Source organism: Bubalus kerabau, chromosome 4 (assembly GCF_029407905.1).
Source record: "Bubalus kerabau isolate K-KA32 ecotype Philippines breed swamp buffalo chromosome 4, PCC_UOA_SB_1v2, whole genome shotgun sequence".
Classification (NCBI taxonomy): Eukaryota; Metazoa; Chordata; class Mammalia; order Artiodactyla; family Bovidae; genus Bubalus; species Bubalus kerabau.
The window spans coordinates 7,680,140-7,698,439 of record NC_073627.1 but is presented as its reverse complement, the minus strand read 5'-3'; the positions used below and the strand labels follow the sequence as shown (position 1 = coordinate 7,698,439).

The 18,300-nt window shown below is 53.0% G+C and overlaps 1 protein-coding gene across 3 annotated transcripts in view; it reads right to left on the bottom strand.

Moving 5' to 3' along the window:
• Nucleotides 1-18,258, bottom strand: part of TMEM104 (transmembrane protein 104) — a 53,053-nt gene extending 34,795 nt beyond the window's left edge. For 2 of the 3 annotated variants that reach the window (XM_055575076.1, XM_055575078.1), the window contains exons 1-6: nucleotides 18,121-18,258; nucleotides 17,208-17,324; nucleotides 6,584-6,705; nucleotides 3,878-3,959; nucleotides 3,205-3,301; nucleotides 2,424-2,501 (exon numbers count right to left, since the gene is read on the bottom strand). In XM_055575076.1, coding sequence (XP_055431051.1) covers nucleotides 2,424-2,501; nucleotides 3,205-3,301; nucleotides 3,878-3,959; nucleotides 6,584-6,705; nucleotides 17,208-17,252 — 424 coding nt within the window. In that variant the 5' untranslated portion in view covers nucleotides 17,253-17,324; nucleotides 18,121-18,258. The remainder of the gene's footprint in view (nucleotides 1-2,423; nucleotides 2,502-3,204; nucleotides 3,302-3,877; nucleotides 3,960-6,583; nucleotides 6,706-17,207; nucleotides 17,325-18,120) is intronic. The other variant, XM_055575077.1, reaches the window with a different exon arrangement.
• Nucleotides 18,259-18,300: the final 42 nt, after the last annotated feature.

Genomic DNA, 18,300 nt, shown 5'->3' with positions numbered 1-18,300 from the left:
GAAAGTCAGGGACAAGTTCCTCCTGGGCTATTTGAGATTATCTCTGCTCCTAGGAGTCTAGGGGGGAAAAGACTCAGAAGACACTGTTCTTGGAGGAACCCTGGAGGGCTTCAGAGAGTGCCAACGGCCAAGCTCGGCGGCCCCTGGGGGGGTCACCACTGCTCACCCCCGGCTCTGAGTCCGGCTCCCCCTCAAGTCCTGCGGGGGGTGGGGGTCACTGCCCCTCCCCGCTCCCAGCCTTTCCTCCGCCCGCACTGCACTCCTGTCAGCTGTTTATAAACTGCCACTGGCCCTTCCTGATCAATAAATTTCATTACCAGACACAAGGTGGGAGGACCCATGCACTTCCTTGAAGACCGCAGTGGCCAGGTCTGGCATTTCTAACTCCAGGACTGAGTCTGGACCCCCAGGGAGCCTTGTGTGGAGGGTGGCAGCCCTTCCAAAGGTAACCGGATGATTGGTGAATTAGGATTGAGTTGAGCAGTGATTCCAGTTCGGAGAAGGGGACGGCGACTGTGCCCCCACCTCCTGCTGGGGACATTTGGCAAAGTCTGAGGACATTTTTGATTGTCAGAACTGGGCAAGTGCTACTGACCACTAGTGGGGACAAGTCAAGGGTGCTACTCAACGTCCCACAACACGCAGGGCAGGCCACACAGTGAAAAAGGGCCGAGCTGGAGAAACCCTGGAGCAGACGAGGGGAGGGTGTCCTGTACGTCTGAGCTGCTCTCGAATGAGTATGTTCATTTTCTATCAGTTTCGGGTAACCTAGAAGTTTAGGCTGCGGGGCACACATATGCAACGATATAAAAAAACCTGAAACTGCAAGTTCCCAGAATTCTTATAAAGAAATCAGAGCGGACCGTAAACCACGAAGGTTAGGAAGGAGGTTTAAGAGGTGTATGCCCTCGCTTCGATGCGCATTCTGTTTCAGAAGCTTGCGTTTGGCGGGAGGCTGTGCAGTGGCAGTCTCTTATAATGAGACAGGGAGAGAAAAGCGGGGCAAAAGCAGAGCACAGAGGGCCCAGACACAGCCAGTCTCGTTCTGATGAGTTCCGAGAGTTCTTGCTGAGGCTGGTCCGGTGGGGAAGGGCGGAGGCAGGCTCTGGGGTGACCTTGATCACCATCGCCCGTCACATCCCACCACGGTGATAAGTGGATGCTTGATGTCCTAAGAAACAGCCAAGAAGATTCTAGTTTCCACAGTCCCTGTCTCGGCTCCAGCTCAGCGCAGCCACATTCAAGACCGGAAAGAGCCGGTGGAGACGCTCCCCTCTGCACAGAGCGGGGCTTGGACAAAGGGGCAGAAAAATCTCCCAAGGTAACTGCAAGGTCAAGCATTTCCTGAGATGTGTCTGACTCTCTGTGAAGGTTCGGGCATTACAAAAACTAAACCCTTTAACAGATCACCTCCCAGAAGAACAAGATTTGGAATGGAGGCCTAAGATGTTGTTGCCGGAACAACCAACACGGACGGCAGCATCTGAGCTGGCCGCTGTCCTTGCAATCCCAGATCCCACTGGGCAGCAGGTGGAGCACGCCGGGAGGTCACGATCAGCCTGCAGAGTCCAGACGGCGGCCCCGAGCACAGGCTCCTGGCGCCCTCTGCTGGCCACTGTGAAGGCACCCTCCCCGCACGCAGCCACACACCACCCTGCCGTCACTGCAGCGGGGTGCTCTGGGCTGTCCTAGACACAACAGTCCAGAAGAAAAGAGACAAGGCACAGGCAATCAAGAAAGAGGCAGAGAACCACCAGCTGCCTCCACTGGAAAGCTGTTTGGGACCCAAACTCTATGAGCCATAGTTGGTAGTGAAAGTGAAAGACGCTCAGTCGTGTCCGACTCTTTGTGACCCCATGGACTATACAGTCCATGGAATTCTCCAGGCCAGAATACTGGAGTGGGTAGCCTATCCCTTCTCCAGGGGATCTTCCTGACCCAGGAATTGAACCGGGGTCTCCTGCATTACACGTGAATTCTTTACCAGCTGAGCCACAAGGGAAGCCCCCCTAGTTGCTAAGTTGTTTTTAGTGTCTGACTCTTTGCAACCCCATGGACTGTAGCCCACCAGGCTCCTCTGTCCATGGGATTCTCCAAGCAAGAATACTGGAGGGAGTTGCCACTTCCTTCTCCGGAGGATCTTCCCGACCCAAGGATTGATTCCATGTTTCCTGCATTGGCAGGCGGATCCTTTACCACTAGCTGCTTTTTTATTCCTGATACACTGAACAGGGAGGGAACCAAGAGAACACCTTGAAGGGCTTCAGGCCTCCCAGCAAGGTGGCTTCTCAGGCCAAGAATCTGTTCCTCTCTCTCCTGTGCCCCGTCACCAGGCGAGGTGGAACCCCCGACCCGGGTGCCCTGGCCTGCGGGAAGGCACCAGCTTTCTCCGCCCGCTCCCCACGTGGAGAAAGCACCCCCACCTTTATTGAAGAACATGGAGGCCATCTGTCCCATCTCCACCCGGTCTGTGATCTCGAAAAGGTTTGATCCGCGTCTCTCTGTGGAGCCAAGAGGAAAGAGGGGGTGTTATTTTTTCCCATGAGGACAAGCTCCTAGGAGGGGTGCTGGGCTCGCTGAATCCTCCAGAATAATGAAATCCCAAGGGGCTCAAACTCTTAAGAAAACTTTTCCTTGTGTTTCCTGCTTGAAACATTTTTAAAAACACCCACAGAGGAGGCTCCCTGGTGGTCAGGACTCTGAGCTTCCATCGCAGGGGTCACAGGTTTGATCTCTGGTTGGGAAACGAAGATCCCACGTGCCTCCAAGTGTAGCCAAAAAATAAATAAATAAAGGAAAAGAGAAAACGTCTATAAAAAGGGAGCCAGGGATGCTCACTGTGGGGTGAGTGGGGAGGCGGGGGTGCCTCCCTGGCTCAGCTGGCCTCTGGGTGTGTGTCTGTCCGGTGGGCCAGGAAGGAGGGGAGTTAGAGACCCGACACGGACTCAGGCTTCCAGGGGCCGAGGTCAAGAGCCCTCCCCAAGCCGCAGACAACAGTTGGCGGCAGATCCAGTAGCGGGGATCCTGGCCCAGCTCCGCTGTATGTTCCCTGCTGCCTTCCCGGGATCAGCCCTCAGATGGGAAGTGCTCTCAGAGGGTCTCTGCAGGGAGAACCCCTGCCCCTGCCCTGAGCCCTCTCCATGAGGAAGGGGAACCCCGTGGACCAGAGGGGAGCGCAGCCCAGCCCGGAACCCCAAGACTTACGCACAGACAGGATGGGCCGCTTCTCTGCCCGCTCGTAGGTGTCCTGGGCGAGAACGTCACTGTCGGAGGCCGAGGAGGAGTCGTCGTCTTCCTCCTCCTGGGAGGGGGCGGGATGCGGAGGGTGAGGAAGACAGGAAAGAAAAGGGGACACCCAAGGGAGAGCCTGCTTGCTCTGTTCTCTCTTCCTAGAAGGTATCTGAGCAGGGAGCTTTCCGTATTTCCGGGCTGTCCCATCAGAGGGTCAGAGGTGCTCAGAGGGAGAGGTGCAGCATGGGTCCTGGGATGAAGTTTCCCAGGTCAGAGGGAGGAGGGAGCAAGGAGGGGATCCAGGGAGCACTGGGGGAGGAGGGAGCAACACCAGAGGCTGTGCATATTCTGGAAGCTGACATGGCTGCGAACTTCAACTCCTCGCTAAGGTCCAGAGCGGGTCCAGGTTCTGGAGAAGGAAATGGCAACCCCCTCCAGAATTCTTGCCTAGAGAATTCCTTGGACAGAGGAGCCTGGTGGGCTACAGTCCATGGGGTTGCAGAGTCGGACACGACTGAGTGAGTAACTTTCTTTAATGTTTCCGGGTCCCAGAGCTGCCCACAGTCAGGAGTGGAGTGCGGGGAGAGGCCTGGCCCGCTCTCGGCACTCGGTGGCCCCACCACGGAGCCCAGGGTGGCCCACACACCTGGCGGGTTTCCATCCTCTTCCAGCGGAGCTGAGCGTTGGCCGCCCCCATGGCCTCTACCACAAAGGTAGTCGTCACGAAGCTGCAGGGAAAGGCCATGGGTTAATCGCCAAAGGCAGGGAGGAGGTTGGGGGAGATACAAAATAAAAGGAAAAGTCATTGAAAACTGGACCCGACCAACCAGCCAGCCCAAAGCATTCTCTCTGCTGAGGAAGGAACCCCAAGTTCCAGGATGGGTCTGACCCCGTAAGAAGGGGTGCGTGCCTCCACGGTGCCTTATGGGCTCGCCCTGATGTCTGTTTATATTTAGAACGTATTTCAGTGCACAGGAGACCAGGGTGTGAATCAAGCTGATGGGAAGGAGAGCGTGTGACCTTGGGGGAGAGGTGACTCGGGGGCAAGGTGGTACAGCACCCCAGGAGGGGCCTGTTGGGGACAGAGGTGGGATAGATGGGGGCAGAGAGACAGCAGATGAGACTCTACACTGGGAGGAGGCGGCTGGTCCACAAGGGGGCCGCCTGGGGCTTCAGGGAAGGGCGGTGGGCAGCTCTCACTTCTCGCTGGGCAAGAGGCCAACATGCTGATGAACGGAGCACGGGTGTGGATAACTGAAAAGAGTGCTTGGCTCTGGAATCACCACCCTCCCCTTTTTACTTTGTGGCGGGGAGGGGGGGTACTTTTAATTACTTTCCTAATAATATGGCTAATATTAAAATAATTGTTATTTTAATGTTAGCTATTAAAGTAAATAAAAAAGAGTGCAATAAATCAACATATTTAATTAATAAGTTAAAACATATAAACAGAGGAAAACATGTTAATATTTTAATAGCCTAAAAATCTGGCCCAAATCAAAACAGAGATTGGGAGGTGGCATTGGACCTTTGTGAGAAGTGAGACTAGAGTGAAGAGAATCTACTTTTTTTAAGGAAACCGGAGAGACCGGGGCGACAGCAAGAATGCTCTGTGAGCAGACGTTACAGGGCAGGGCCAGGTTCCTGCTGCTAAAACCGGAGTGACCCCACCCCTGCTGAAACGGAGCGGGCGGAACATTCAGGAACATTCAGCTCCCTCTTTCTTGAAGCTGCTGGGCAGGCGGGCTTGCCGCAGGCCCCCCTGGCTCACCTCGGGTGCTGGCACCTGCCGCAGGCTGGCAGTCAGGCGGTGGGGACAGGGGTGGGGGGTGGTTGCCCAGGAGTTAACCCACACCCAGTGGGGGTGGGGCAGCCAGCCCTGAAACTCCAGCCACCGCAGCTCCTCCTAGAAAGGTTTCTCATTATCTTGCCTAAGTGACCATTTTAAGGGCTTTCCATTGCCTCTTCTTTTGGGAAGTAAAACTAAAATCCATCTTAATTAAGGCATAAAGAGGCTCTCGTGGCTGCGCTAAGCCAGCTCATGGATCATGCCGGAATATAATGGGTTGGGGGGGCGTGGTGGCCCCTGCCTGGGTGCCCCCAATAACCACTTTCCTTTCAGACGGCTGCCTGCGCTGAAGGTCCTTTGAAGGGGACAGCGGAGTCACAGGAGGACAAGGACGTCTAGGGCTCCTGGCCACAGAGCTTGCAGGACGTAATGAGCCCACAGCACCTTGAGGCTACATACAACCCCCCGAGAGGAAAACACGGGAAGAAAGGGGAAAACGGACATTTTCCCACCCTGTGCAGCCTGCTCTAGGTCTTAGTTGACTTCAGCTACTAAATTCTGTGGGGATTCCTGGGTGGCTCAGTGGTCAAGAATCCGCCTGCCAGGGCAGGAGACGTGGAGTCAATCCCTGGGTCAGGAAGAGGCCCTGGAGGAGGAAATGGCAAGCTCCTCCAGTATTCTTGCCTGGAAAATTCCACGGACAGGGAAGCCTGGCGGGCTACAGCCCATGGGGTTGCAAAAGAGCAACTAAACAAGTGACTTCTTGTTTAGTGACTAAACAAGAACAACAAAATCCCTCTCTGGCCTGGGGCCCCCGCCTGTGAGTTCCCTGGGGAGTGGCTGTAGACGCACCAGCTGCCGCATCCCAGGTGAACCACACACACCTGCTCACAGTGTGGGCGCCCCGAGGGCTGGGCCTCCTGTTTGCTGCCGGGCACAAAGCCACGTGAGATTAACACCTGAATATGACTGCACCTGCCTGCTTATCGCTGCTCAGTGAAACTACCTTAAACAAACTCTAAATTCCGAGCTGATTGCCTGGATCACCTGAAATGTTAGTTGGCATCTTTTCTGTGGCTGGGTGGGAATTTCTCAGGGAACGAACGTTGATGGTCACATTCGGAAATTATGGGCATGGCACAGGAGGAAAGCCAGCCGGGGAAGAAACACGTGAGCCCCACATGAGACATCCTGGAGCCTAACTGGAGGTCTTCACTTGTTTTTTTTTTTGTATTCTGCTAATGTCTTGCTGTGCCTCGGGGTATGTGGGATCTTAGTTCCCTGACCAGGGATGGAACCTGTTCCCCCTGCAGTGGAATCTCAGAGTCTTAACCACACTGGACTGCAAGGGAAGTCCCTGGAGGTCTTAACTTTCCAGTGATCGGGGTGGGCAACTATTCCATCAGCGTGAACCACCCCCGCCCCAAGACCTTTGGGCCTCCCCTCCTTGCTCTGCGAACCTGTTACCAGATGTCTCTGTCAGACGATGGAGAGAGCTCAGGCTCCCCGGGGAGGTGCCCCCAGTTTCACCCCCAGCACCTCCACTCCAGGATGGCCTCTTACCTCATGAAGCCCAGGAATACCAGCAGCACCAGGCTGACTAGCCACCCGGCTGTGGCAAAGGCCTTGGGCATGGTGAGCGCACCGGTGCCCACGATGAGGTTGAACATATACACCAGTCCGACCTGGAACCGAGAGAGTCAACATCTGAGCCCAGAAATTGACAAGCCTTACCACCCCCAAGGGCTCCCAAGGGTGACCCTGGGCGATGACAAAACCCGTGGAGACCAGGAGGCCTTAGCCAGGAGGGCACGTAAGAAGGGAGGGCTCCTCTCGGGTTCCAGGGAGGCGGGATCTGCAGCTGGATGCTGGGCGACCAAAGCCCGTGGTCCACCCGTCTTTTCAGAATGCCTCTGGGGCTCGGTTTCACCCTCCTCTTTCGCGCCATCACCCCCATCACTTCATCAATGTGTATTGTTCGGAGCTGCATCTTAGATGGTAGCTCTCTGCTCAACCCCGCTCGCAGGTTTCCTGAGGATGGGCCAGCACATCTGGGGTGACCTGGCACACAGACCAACCCCCACTGCTGACCCTCCAAAAAAATCCGACTTTTCCAAGGCTACTGAGCATGCCACCCAGTCCTCCTCCACCCATCCTTGAAACTGCCCTTTGGGACGTCAACATTCATGCTGATTCCCTTTTCCCGCCCTTGATTTTTAAATTTGAGAGGAAATTCCCCAGCGGTCCAGCGGTTAGGACTCGGTGCTTCCCCTGCTGGGACTCAGGTTCAATCCCTGGTTGGGGAACTAAGATCCTCCTGCAAGCCTTGTGGCAGGGCCAAAATTTAAAAAAAAAAAAAAAAAAATTGAGATATAATAATTCATGTGCCATAAAATGCAGCTGTTTACAGTACACAGGTTTTTAGTATTTTCACAAGTTCTGCAGTCAGCACCACCATCTAATTCCATTTCATTGCCCCCCAAAGAAACCCCTACTCACCAGGAGCCACTCCCAACTTCCTGTCACCCCACCTCCCAGTGGAACTGCTGAGTCACTGACTTCAGGTTTGAAGCTTAACTTGAGTTCACACCAACTGGACTCCAGCTCAGCTAATTCCAATGATTCCCTTTTCAAGATCTCCACCATGAAATTCTTTTCTCTGACCCGAAGCCTCGGCTCCCACACCCCGTCCATCCTCACCCATCTGCCTCTGTGCTCCGTGTTGCCCAGTCCCCACCCTCCCTCCCCAGGCCTCCCGCTCTGTCATGGCCTCAATGACAGTCGGCTGCTTCCTGAAAGCTGGCACGGCCCCGCCAGCTCCCCACATCTTCCCTGTTCTAACCTTTCTGACCCCAGGCCTTGGAGATGAATCAGCATCCGCTTCCTCAGTTCCCTAATATGAAGCTGCTAAAGGCTCCTGGAATTTAAAAAAAAATCCTCACGATGAGGGGACTTCCCTGGTGGTCCAGTCGCTAAGACTCCTCATTCCCAAGGTAGGGGCCCAGAGTCCATTCCTGGTCAGGGAACTAGCTCCCACCTGCTGCAATTAAGGTTCAAAGACTGCAACTCAAGATTCCGAACGCCATAACTAATATCCGGTGCAGCCAAACAAACAAATAAATAATACATAGCTTTTTAAAAAATTAAAAAAGCAATTCTAACGCTGAGTCCTCTGACAGATGAGGGTCCCTTCCACTGTGGTCGGCGGCATCAGATTTTCTTTCCTCCTCGCGGTGGACTTGCGAGCACGTCCCACGTAAAGGCTCCAAACCTCAGTCTCCAAAACCCAGACCTGGGGCTCCCGTCTCTCTCAAGTGAAGGCTGTATCTCTAGCGATGCTACAGAGGTAACGGAGACCATCTGATGCACACTCCCCAAGCCTCACTCCTCCCTTTCTCTTCTCCCTGCACTGAGCAGCTTGCAGGATCTCAGTTCCCCAAGCAGGGAGCGAAGCTGCAACTCCAGGGAATTCCCAAGCCTCGCCCCTTCTGAACTCAAAAATCGGTGCCTCCTCCCTCCCCTCCTCAACCACCGCAATGAGAAGCCTGAGCAACTAGAGTAGCCCCCGCTCCCCAAAACTGGAGAAAAGCCCACACAGCAATGAAGACCCAGCGCAGCCAAAAAGTGAGATTAAAAAAAGAAGCAGCAGCTATATTGTCTGCTTTCATTTCCCGCAGTTTGTGGTTTCCATCCCTAGAACTCTCTCGAAACTGCGTTCTTAAAAAATCACCAATGACCAACAAAAAACAAACCAAAAAGAAAAATATAATCACCGACCTCCTAACCCAACGGCTGCTAGTCTTTAACCTCTCTTACAGTTCTGACATTGGCAGTCTCTTTCTCTCTGCGTATCTCGTCCTCAGCAGCATCGCTCGAGCCTATGGCTTTAATTATCACGGGGGACAGAAGAGGACGGTGCTTCTCTTAGTGCGAACCTTTCTGCCTGCGAGTCCCCTCCACTTAAACACCCCAGAATGGCCCTAGAACTCCTTTCCCTCTGTATCTCAGTGCTGGCGATTTTATTCCTAGAAGCCTTCACAAAAGCACTTGCAAAATTCTTTGGAACCGTCCCACTTCCCTCCATCATCAGGCGAGGTGTACAGAACCGATGGAAAACTGGACTCCAAGAGCATGAATGACTTCCGTGGGGCTGGATGAACTGAGAGTAGGCTGCTCAAGGGTGTGACTTCTTGACTAAAAGAGGATTGGCTGGGGAAGGCAGGATCGGGTGGCCCACTTAGGAGGTCGGGCTGAACACACACACATAACCACCCATAAAAGAGTCAACAAGCGCCTACCGTGTGGCACTGAGTCTGCAGTGGGTACTGCTCTCTTTATAACTCAAATGAATCACTTCTGGCCTGAACTACAACAGCAGGTTCCTAACTGATCTCCCTACACCCCACTAAACCGTGTGCTGCATTCTAAATCAGAAACACTAAATCAGGACCCACTCTCAGATGAGCCTTAGTTGGATTTAAAAGGAAGAAGAGAAGTAGGGAGTGTCAGTCACCATCCTGGGGCCCGTGACAGGGAGGCTGGGGGGGCCAGGCAGTGGTTAGGAAGGGGGACAGGCTTCAGGGCAGGGGTTGATTGGCCGTCGGCGTGCTGGACAAACGGGAGGGCGTCCTCTACAGAGGACACAGCTCTGCCCAGGGCACCGAGCTCCTGCGTCTCCCACCCAGCCCCTCAACTCCCACCCACCACAGGACTGGGGGGAGGCGGTGCCCACTCCAATGCTGCGCCCATTACAAAGCCCGTCCCAGCCTCCCAAGTCCATCTTGCTCCCAGTCTCAGAGCCCTGGATTGAGAGCACTTCTGACGCCCTAGTCTGGGTTTTTGGTGTTGATGTGTTTCTCTTTCCTGTTACTAAGTCTGAGGCTCGCTCTGTCTCATTGCGTCTCTCTGCATTTCTCAGGGTGCCTGGCAGACGGCCTCGAGATGGGAACCCTCGGGGGCCCCGGCTCAGTTCCCTCTGCGGTGAATCTGACGGTCTTCATCCCAGTCTCACTTTGATCCCAGAGGCAGATCCCAGTCCCGTGTTAAATGTCCCAGTCTCATCTCGATCCCTAGATGGATCCCAGAAAGATCAAGAGAAGTTGAGCTGTCTTCCTCTGGCTCTCGATGGGATCACACGACCAGCACGAGGTGCTTCCCCTGCTGAGAGTCCTGGCTCAGGGAGACGTTGCGAGAATGAATGTGAAGGTGACGGCTAACCTTCTGAATTGACTTTTCAAAGATGTGAGCGTCCTCAGGCTCACTTTGACTTTGTGTGTGTTAGTCACTCAGGCATGTCTGACTTTTTGCAACCCCATGAACTGCTGTCTGCCAAGCTCCTCTGTCCATGGGATTTCCCAGGCAAGAATACTGGAGTGGGTTGCCATTTCCTACTCCAGGGGATCTTCCTGACTCACAGATCGAACCCAAGTGGATTTTTTACTGCTGCGCCAGCTGGGAAACCCCAACTTTGACTTTGGCTGGGGTTAATTTCAATCACCGGGACTTGGAGGGGAGTACCTCCAGGTATGGGCGGGTGTGGGTGCAGGTCACTGAGCTCGCCCAGGTCTGCTCATTTGCTCACTTACTCAATAGCTACTGAGACTGTCCAGTGATCCCAGCCCTGTGCTCAGAACCTGGGGGAAGACAGGGAGCAAGACAGGCAAGAGGACACAGACAAGAAAACAAACAACGGTCACCACTTCGGAGAAGCGTTTGGAAGCAAAGAACCAGGGCTCAGTTCTTTACAAAGAATTTTCATTACAAAGAATAACGGGGCAGCATTTCCGGGAGAGGGCAGCCTCGTGGTGACATTCCAGCCAGGACCTGAGGCCGAGCAGGAGCCATCCAGGCAGAGACTGGCAGGGATGAAGGCCTAAGGTGGGAGAAGGGGAGACGTGTTCCGGGAGGTCTGAGGCCAGTGTGGCTGGAGCACGGCCAGCAAGGCTGCAGACAGACTCCCCGGCCCTGGTGCACGGGACAGGGAGTCCGATGCCACTGCAGGAGTCTACGCAGGGCACTGAGAGACCAGGCCCGGGTGAGGACCTAGTGTCTGATCTTCCAGCAGCTTCATTCCTCGCATGTCGTGCTTTTTTTGCCACACTGCAGCACAGTACGTGCATTTGTGCACACTGTCGTGTCTGACTCTTTGCGACCCATGGACTATAGCCTGCCAGGCTCCTCTGTCCATGGAATTTACCAGGCAAGAATACTGGAGTGGCTTGTCATTTCATTCTCCAAGGGTTCCAGACCCAGGGATTGAACTTGCGTCTCTGGCATCTCCTACACTGGCAGGTGGTTTCTGTGCCACTTCTAATTCCCCAACCAGGGATGGAACCTGTGACCCCTGCAGCGGAAGCATGGAGTCTTAACCACTGGACAACCAAGGATGTCCCCTGAATATCACTTTTATAAGTCGTAATGCTTATGAAGAGCAGAACCTTATTTCTTTATGGAAAATGGCTCTGGTGATGGTTCGCATGATAGAACTTAAGAGAAGGCAAAGGGACCTAAGAGAGTGATGGTTCTCAGCCAGAAGTTTTATAGGAATGTGAATTCCCTGGTAGTCCAGTGATTCAGTTCAATTCAGTTCAGTTGCTCAGTTGTGTCTGACTCTTTTCGACCCCATGAACCGCAGCACGCCAGGCCTCCCTGTCTATCACCAACTCCCGGAGTCCACTCAAACCCGTGTCCATCAAGTCGCGATGCCATCCAACCATCTCATCCTCTGTCGTCCCCTTCTCCTCCTGCCCTCAATCTTTCCCAGCATCAGATCACTTCAAATGAGTCAGCTCTTCGCATCAGGTGGCCAAAGTAATGGAGTTTCAGCTTCAGCACCAGTCCTTCCAATGAACACCCAGGACTGATCTCCTTTAGAGTGGACTGGTTGGATCTCCTTGCAGCCCAAGGGACTCTCAAGAGTCTTCTCCAACACCACAGTTCAAAAGCATCAATTCTTCAGCACTCAGCTTTCTTCACAGTCCAACTCTCACAGCCATACATGACCACTGGAAAAACCATAGCCTTGACTAGACGGACCTCTGTTGGCAAAGTAATGTCTCTGCTTTTTAATATGCTGTCTAGGTTGGTCATAACTTTCCTTCCAAGGAGTAAGCGTCTTTTAATTTCATGGTTGCAATCACCATCTGCAGTGATTTTGGAGCCCAGAAAAATAAAGTCAGCCACTGTTTCCACTGTTTCCCCATCTATTAGCCATGAAGTGATGGGACCGGATGCCATGATCTTCGTTTTCTGAATGCTGAGCTTTAAGCCAACTTTTTCACTCTCTTCTTTCACTTTCATAAAGAGGCTCTTTAGTTCTTCTTCACTTTCTGCCATAAGGGTGGTGTCATCTTTATATCTAAGGCTATTGATATTTCTCCCAGCAATCTTGATTCCAGCTTGTGCTTCCTCCAGCCCAGCGTTTCTCATGATGTACTCTGCATATAAGTTAAATAAGCAGAGTGACAATATACAGCCTTGACGTACTCCTTTTCCTATTTGGAACCAGTCTGTTGTTGCATGTCCAGTTCTAACTATTGCTTTCTGACCTGCATACAGGTTTCTCAAGTGGCAGGTCAGGTGGTCTCGTATTCCCATCTCTTTCAGAATTACCCACAGTGTATTGTGATCCACACAGTCAAAGGCTTTGGCATAGTCAATAAAGCAGAAATAAATGTTTTTCTGGAACTCTTTTGCTTTTTCCATGATCCAGCGGATATTGGCAATTTGATTTCTGGTTCCTCTGCCTTTTCTAAAACCAGCTTGAACATCAGGAAGTTCACGGTTCACGTATTGCTGAAGCCTGGCTTGGAGAATTTTAAGCATTACTTTACTAGCGTGTGAGATGAGTGCAATTGTGCGGTAGTTTGAGCATTCTTTGGCATTGCCTTTCTTTGGGATTGGAATGAAAACTGACCTTTTCCAGTCCCGTGGCCACTGCTGAGTTTTCCAAATTTGCTGGCATATTGAGTGCAGCACTTTCACAGCATCATCTTCCAGGATTTGAAATAGCTCAACTGGAATTCCATCACCTCCCCTAGCTTTGTTCGTAGTGATGCTTCCTAAGGCCCATTTGACTTCACATTCCAGGATGTCTGGCTCTAGGTCAGTGATCACACCATCGTGATTATCTGGGTCATGAAGATCTTTTTTGTACAGTTCTTCTGTGTATTCTTGCCACTTCTTCTTAAAATCTTCTGCTTCTGTTAGGCCCCTACCATTTCTGTCCTTTATTGAGGCCATCTTTGCATGAAATGTTCCCTTGGTATCTCTCATTTTCTTGAAGAGATCTCTAGTCTCTTCCATTCTATTATTTTCCTCTACTTATTTGCATTGATCGCTGAGGAAGGCTTTCTTATCTCTCCTCACTATTCTTTGGAACTCTGCATTCAAATGGGTATATCTTTCCTTTTCTCCTTTGCTTTTCACTTCCCTTCTTTTCACAGCTATTTGTAAGGCCTCCCCAGACAGCCATTTTGCTTTTTTGCATTTCTTTTTCTTGGGGATGGTCTTGATTCCTATCTCCTGTACAATGTCACGAACCTCCATCCATAGTTCATCAGGCACTCTGTCTATCAGATCTAGTCCCTTAAATCTATTTCTCACTTCCACTGTATAATCATAAGGGATTTAATTTAGGTCATACCTAGGACACCACATTTCCAATGCAGGGGGCACAGGTTCAATCCCTTGTTGGAAAACTAAGATCTAGCAAGCCACGACACAGCCCTCCCTTCCCCTCTCCCCCCCAAAAAACTTTCATGGGTAAATTAAGTAGTAGAAGAGGTATTTGCGAATTCAAGGATGGTTGAAGGTGTTGGGATGTAAAAGTCAAGGGTCTATTGTCAAGCAGGGTTTCTCAGAGCATTGCTGATACTTGACGCCAGATTATTCCTTGTTGTGGGGGCTTGTTCTGTGCGTTGTCGGGGTGTTTAGCAGCATCCCTGGCCTTTAGCTACTAGACTCCAGTAGCCCCCACCTCGCCCCTGTGTTGTGACAGTCATGGGGTCTCTGGACACTGCCAGATGTCCCCTGGTAGGCAAGATAGCCGCTAGCTGAGAACCACTGCCGATAAATGCGTAGTGAAATAAACACACTCCCAACAGAAGCTTTAAATAGATCTCAGTGAAAAAGACCCTGTAAGACCTTGACAAAGAAGTTAATTAGTGATCGACTGTTGGCAGTTAGCAGAAATGGATAATCCCATTTGTCTCGGGATGTTGCTATTTTTCAGTCTGAGGCTAGTATTCTGGGCCTGGGGGTGGCAGACAGGGGGAACCCTATAGGAAAATGCATGGTGTCTCCACCTTCCTGGCCAGAGTTAAACCCTCTTTACTTTCTGTCAAGGGCATCAGAAAGGACTGATCTCAAGGAGCAGAACAAACAGGCAGGGAGCAAACCTGAGCTGAGCCCCAGGTCGGGTGGAAGGCAGTGGCAAGGCAGGAGGAAGCCGGTGTGTATGTGGGGTCCCCTCTTCTGCTGGTTGATGACTGTTCTGTGGGGACAGCCTCCAGGGAGGCAAGACAGAAAGCAGACGAGTAGGGCCCTGCCGCGGTCTCAGTAGAGCGGCCCTGCAAACCGAGCTTCCTCCCATCCTCAACTCTTCCCTGTGGCCGACCCAGGGACCCGCCGCCCCCCACCATGCTCTAGGGGTTCGGTGCAGCGTTTCTGTGGTCCCACCCAAGGGTGCGCACGAGGTCGGCGTCATTGGCGTCTTTCAACGGCTTCCCCAGCGACAGTTGTCACAGGAAACAGAAGGCGGTGGAGATGGGGAAGCAACAACTCGGGTTTCAGGCAGTAAAACAAGCCCTCTTTCCTTCGAAAGCACCGTCACCCATCTTCAGCAAGACGGGCTGGCGGGGGGAGGCCTTAGCAGCTGCCTCTCTGTGGGTGGGGACCCCCTTCTTCCTCTATTTCGACCACAGGATCCCTTCAGTCCCGTGCCACTTGTGGTCCCCGTATATGGGGACACAGACAAGCCTGTTCTGAGATCACCTATGAGGGCGAGGTGCACAGGCCTAAACCATGCTCCTGTGACCCCCACTATCCTCAAGAGGGTCATCTGAGCCCCCTGCGAGGCTCATAACACATCGGTTATGCAGAAGAATGCAGGCGAAGGCAAACACCCCTGACGCCCACGAGTGGCAGGAACTCACAACAGGGCACAAAAAGGTAGGGAGCGGCTTGGGGCTGGGAATGCACCGCTCAGCGTCAGGCTCTCCCAAGGCAGGCAGCGCGGTTCCGCCTGTGCTCTGCTGAGCGGGGGAATTCAGCTGCAGAGGAAAGCAGCACCTGCAGTCAAGTCTGTTCCGCGGTCCCTCTGGGCTCAGTGCGGAGAGGTGGGGGGTGCATCTCCAACCCTCCTGGTCTCACAGGCGATTAAGAACCATTCTCGCAGGATGGCAGTTACGGAAACCTCAGGCAGGAGGCGTGTTCTCCGCTCAAACACTGACTGCTAACTCCTGCTTACTGCCACCTCACCCTCGGTACCATCCACCTTCCCCCACCTCTCCCTTCACCAGCACGATTAGAGAACACGAGCTGCTGTTTATGGCCAATACCCAGAGGAGGCCCTTGAACGCAGACCTTGAACAGAACCCAACACAGAGGAGATGGAGGGAAAGAGTTTTAAAAAGCGGAATTTGAGGAGGCCTTTAGGTCTCACTGCCCCATTTCCTGTGGGCACACGCTGATGTGTGAAATGATTACTGAACAGCTGGAGGCCCAAGAAAAGTGGGCACATCAAAGGCTCTCCTTCCCAAGGCTCAGCTACAGAAATAACTCATTTCCTCACCTCTAAGCTTACAGATGTTGGAAGATGACACAGGAGCCCTGGTGACGTTTATAGACAGTGTGGACATGTCATTGCTGATACCCAGAGGAGGCTGTGGCTGTTACATAATTCCACAGATGAAAGGAACATGATCTGAACCATTTCAAGGTTCAAGAAGGACTAACCTGATCAATCATGAGGGGAAGGGGCTTCCCTGGTGGCTGAGGGGTAAAGAATCTGCCTGCAGATGTAGAAGACGAGGGTTTGATCCCTGATCTGGGGGAAGATCCCACATGCCCTGGAGCAGCTAAGCCAGTGACCCACAGCTACTGAGCTCTAGATCCCGGGAGCCGCAACTACTGAAGCCCGCACGTCCTAGAGCCTGCACTCCACTGCAACAAGAGAAGTCACTGCAATGAGAAGTCCAAGTACTGCAATTAGCGAGTAGCCCCTCGCTGGTCACAACTAGAGAAAAGCCCGTGTAGCAATGAAGATCCAACACAGCCAAAAAAAAAAAAAAAAAAAAAAAATTACGAGGTGAAGAAGGGGCCCTTGGAGTCACACACGAATGGCACAGGACCTTGGTGTGAGGGTTTTTGTCAGCTCTTCTCAGAGGTGCTTCCTTATCCATCACATCACAACTCAGCAGAGACAGAGAAGCATGGATCCCCAGGGAAGTGCAAAGTAGGGCAGTTGTTTAAGGTTAGGGACTTTCAGGAAAGAGGACTTTGCTACTTAAGGCAGTGCTGCCTTTTCCTGGGATACTTAGCAGCACTGGGATACTCGGTAGCAACATGAATCAATCATTTGATTATTCCAATCCTCCAGTCCTTCAACTATTCACCCAGGCAAGAGGACTCTGTGATGGAACCATGACCAATCTTCTATAACACAAAGAAGATAAACTGAGTGTATGTGTGAGGGTATCACAGACCCACAACAGTGAGAAATCTATCATTGTAATAGTTCTAATTATAGGCTCCAGCAAACCACAACTGGAGGTCTCTGCGTGCTTTCTCTGCCTCTTATGCCATCCAAGACTATAAAAGTTGTGCAACATAAAGTTCAGCTAAGAAGTGAAGTGGTTTCAAACTGCTGAGTGAAGCAAAACCCAGAGTCAGCGGCCCCCATTCATATGAACTGACCTCACAGTTTGCAAGAGACAGCAGCCCTGAGATAAAAATACGGGGCAAGCAAGTCCATTTTGTGTTCCTGACTGCTCTCTGATCAACATGTGAAGAGTTAACAGATCTGACTCTCATCCTCTGTTCGCCGTAGCTTGCTGCTGACTTGGGTTCCCAGACCCCAGCCGTGAAAGCCGCTGGGCTCACAAGCACAGTCCACAGGAAGCAGTGTGCTTCACTAGAAGCCAAGGGCACCGATGTGGCCAAATTAGGCCCCAAAAGTGAAACTCACGTAGGGAGAATAGAGCTCCCCGGTCTCTGTGATGTCGCCTGCCATTTCCCAAAGTGAGGAAGGGTCCCTCGGCGGTCAACGTTTCTTCCTCGCTGGGGCGGCAGCTGCTGCGGCTCCCTGGAAAAAGAACAGACTTCAGCTTTCTCATGGACCTAGACAGCGGGTGGGGATACCTGCAGGGCCACCCCCTCCCCATCCTTTAATCAGACGCTTAAGGCCTCAGGGGCTTCCTGGGTGGCTCAGACAGTGAAGAATCTGCCTGCAATGCAAGAGACATGGGTTCAATCCCTGGGCTGGGAAGATCCCCTGGAGAAGGGAATGGCAACCCACTCCAGGATTGTTGCCTGGAAAATCCTATGGACAGAGAAGCCTGGCAGGGTACAGTCCGTGGAGTCGTAAAGAATCGGACACAACTGAGCCACTGACACTTTATGGCCTCAACATCTGGCACCAGACAGCTGGGACAGAAGTATCTCCCTGTATGATAATGACACCTGGGTGGTCTCTTTCTACCGTTCCCTGGCTGTGCAGGACACGTATTCATTGCTGCTCAGACTGCAAGTGATTTAAGGGTCCTCGGATGCCACTAAGTCTCACCCAGCACAAGGGTCTCATCAACACACTCTGGTTATCCCCATTCAATGCCAGCAACAGCGAGCTCACGATCGCAAGAGGGCAGCCAAATAACTGCCTCCTCCGCCTGGGGCTTGCAAGGGGCTGGGGGCTTTCCGAGCTCACCCCTCCAACCCAACTCCTTGTCCCAGAGCCCCGTCTAGGGCCTCCGCTCCACGTCCCCCAACCTGCCCTGGGGCTCTCGCTCCTCTCCTATCCTCTTCCCCATTTTCCTCCCCTCTCCTGAAGGAGCCCCGAGTCGGGCACGACCCCAGCCCACCCCAGCCTCTCGCCCCGACACCTGCAGCGAAGCCAGCTCTGGGCCACCGCGGCCGCCTCCTGCGATCCCCGGGGCTGCGACCGGCGCCAGCTGTCCCGCACCAGCGCCCGCAGCGCGCATGCGCCCGCGCCGGGAGCCCACCTTTTCCGCGCGCGCCGCGGGCGGGGCGCACGGCGCGGATTGGGCGCCTCGCGGGGGCGG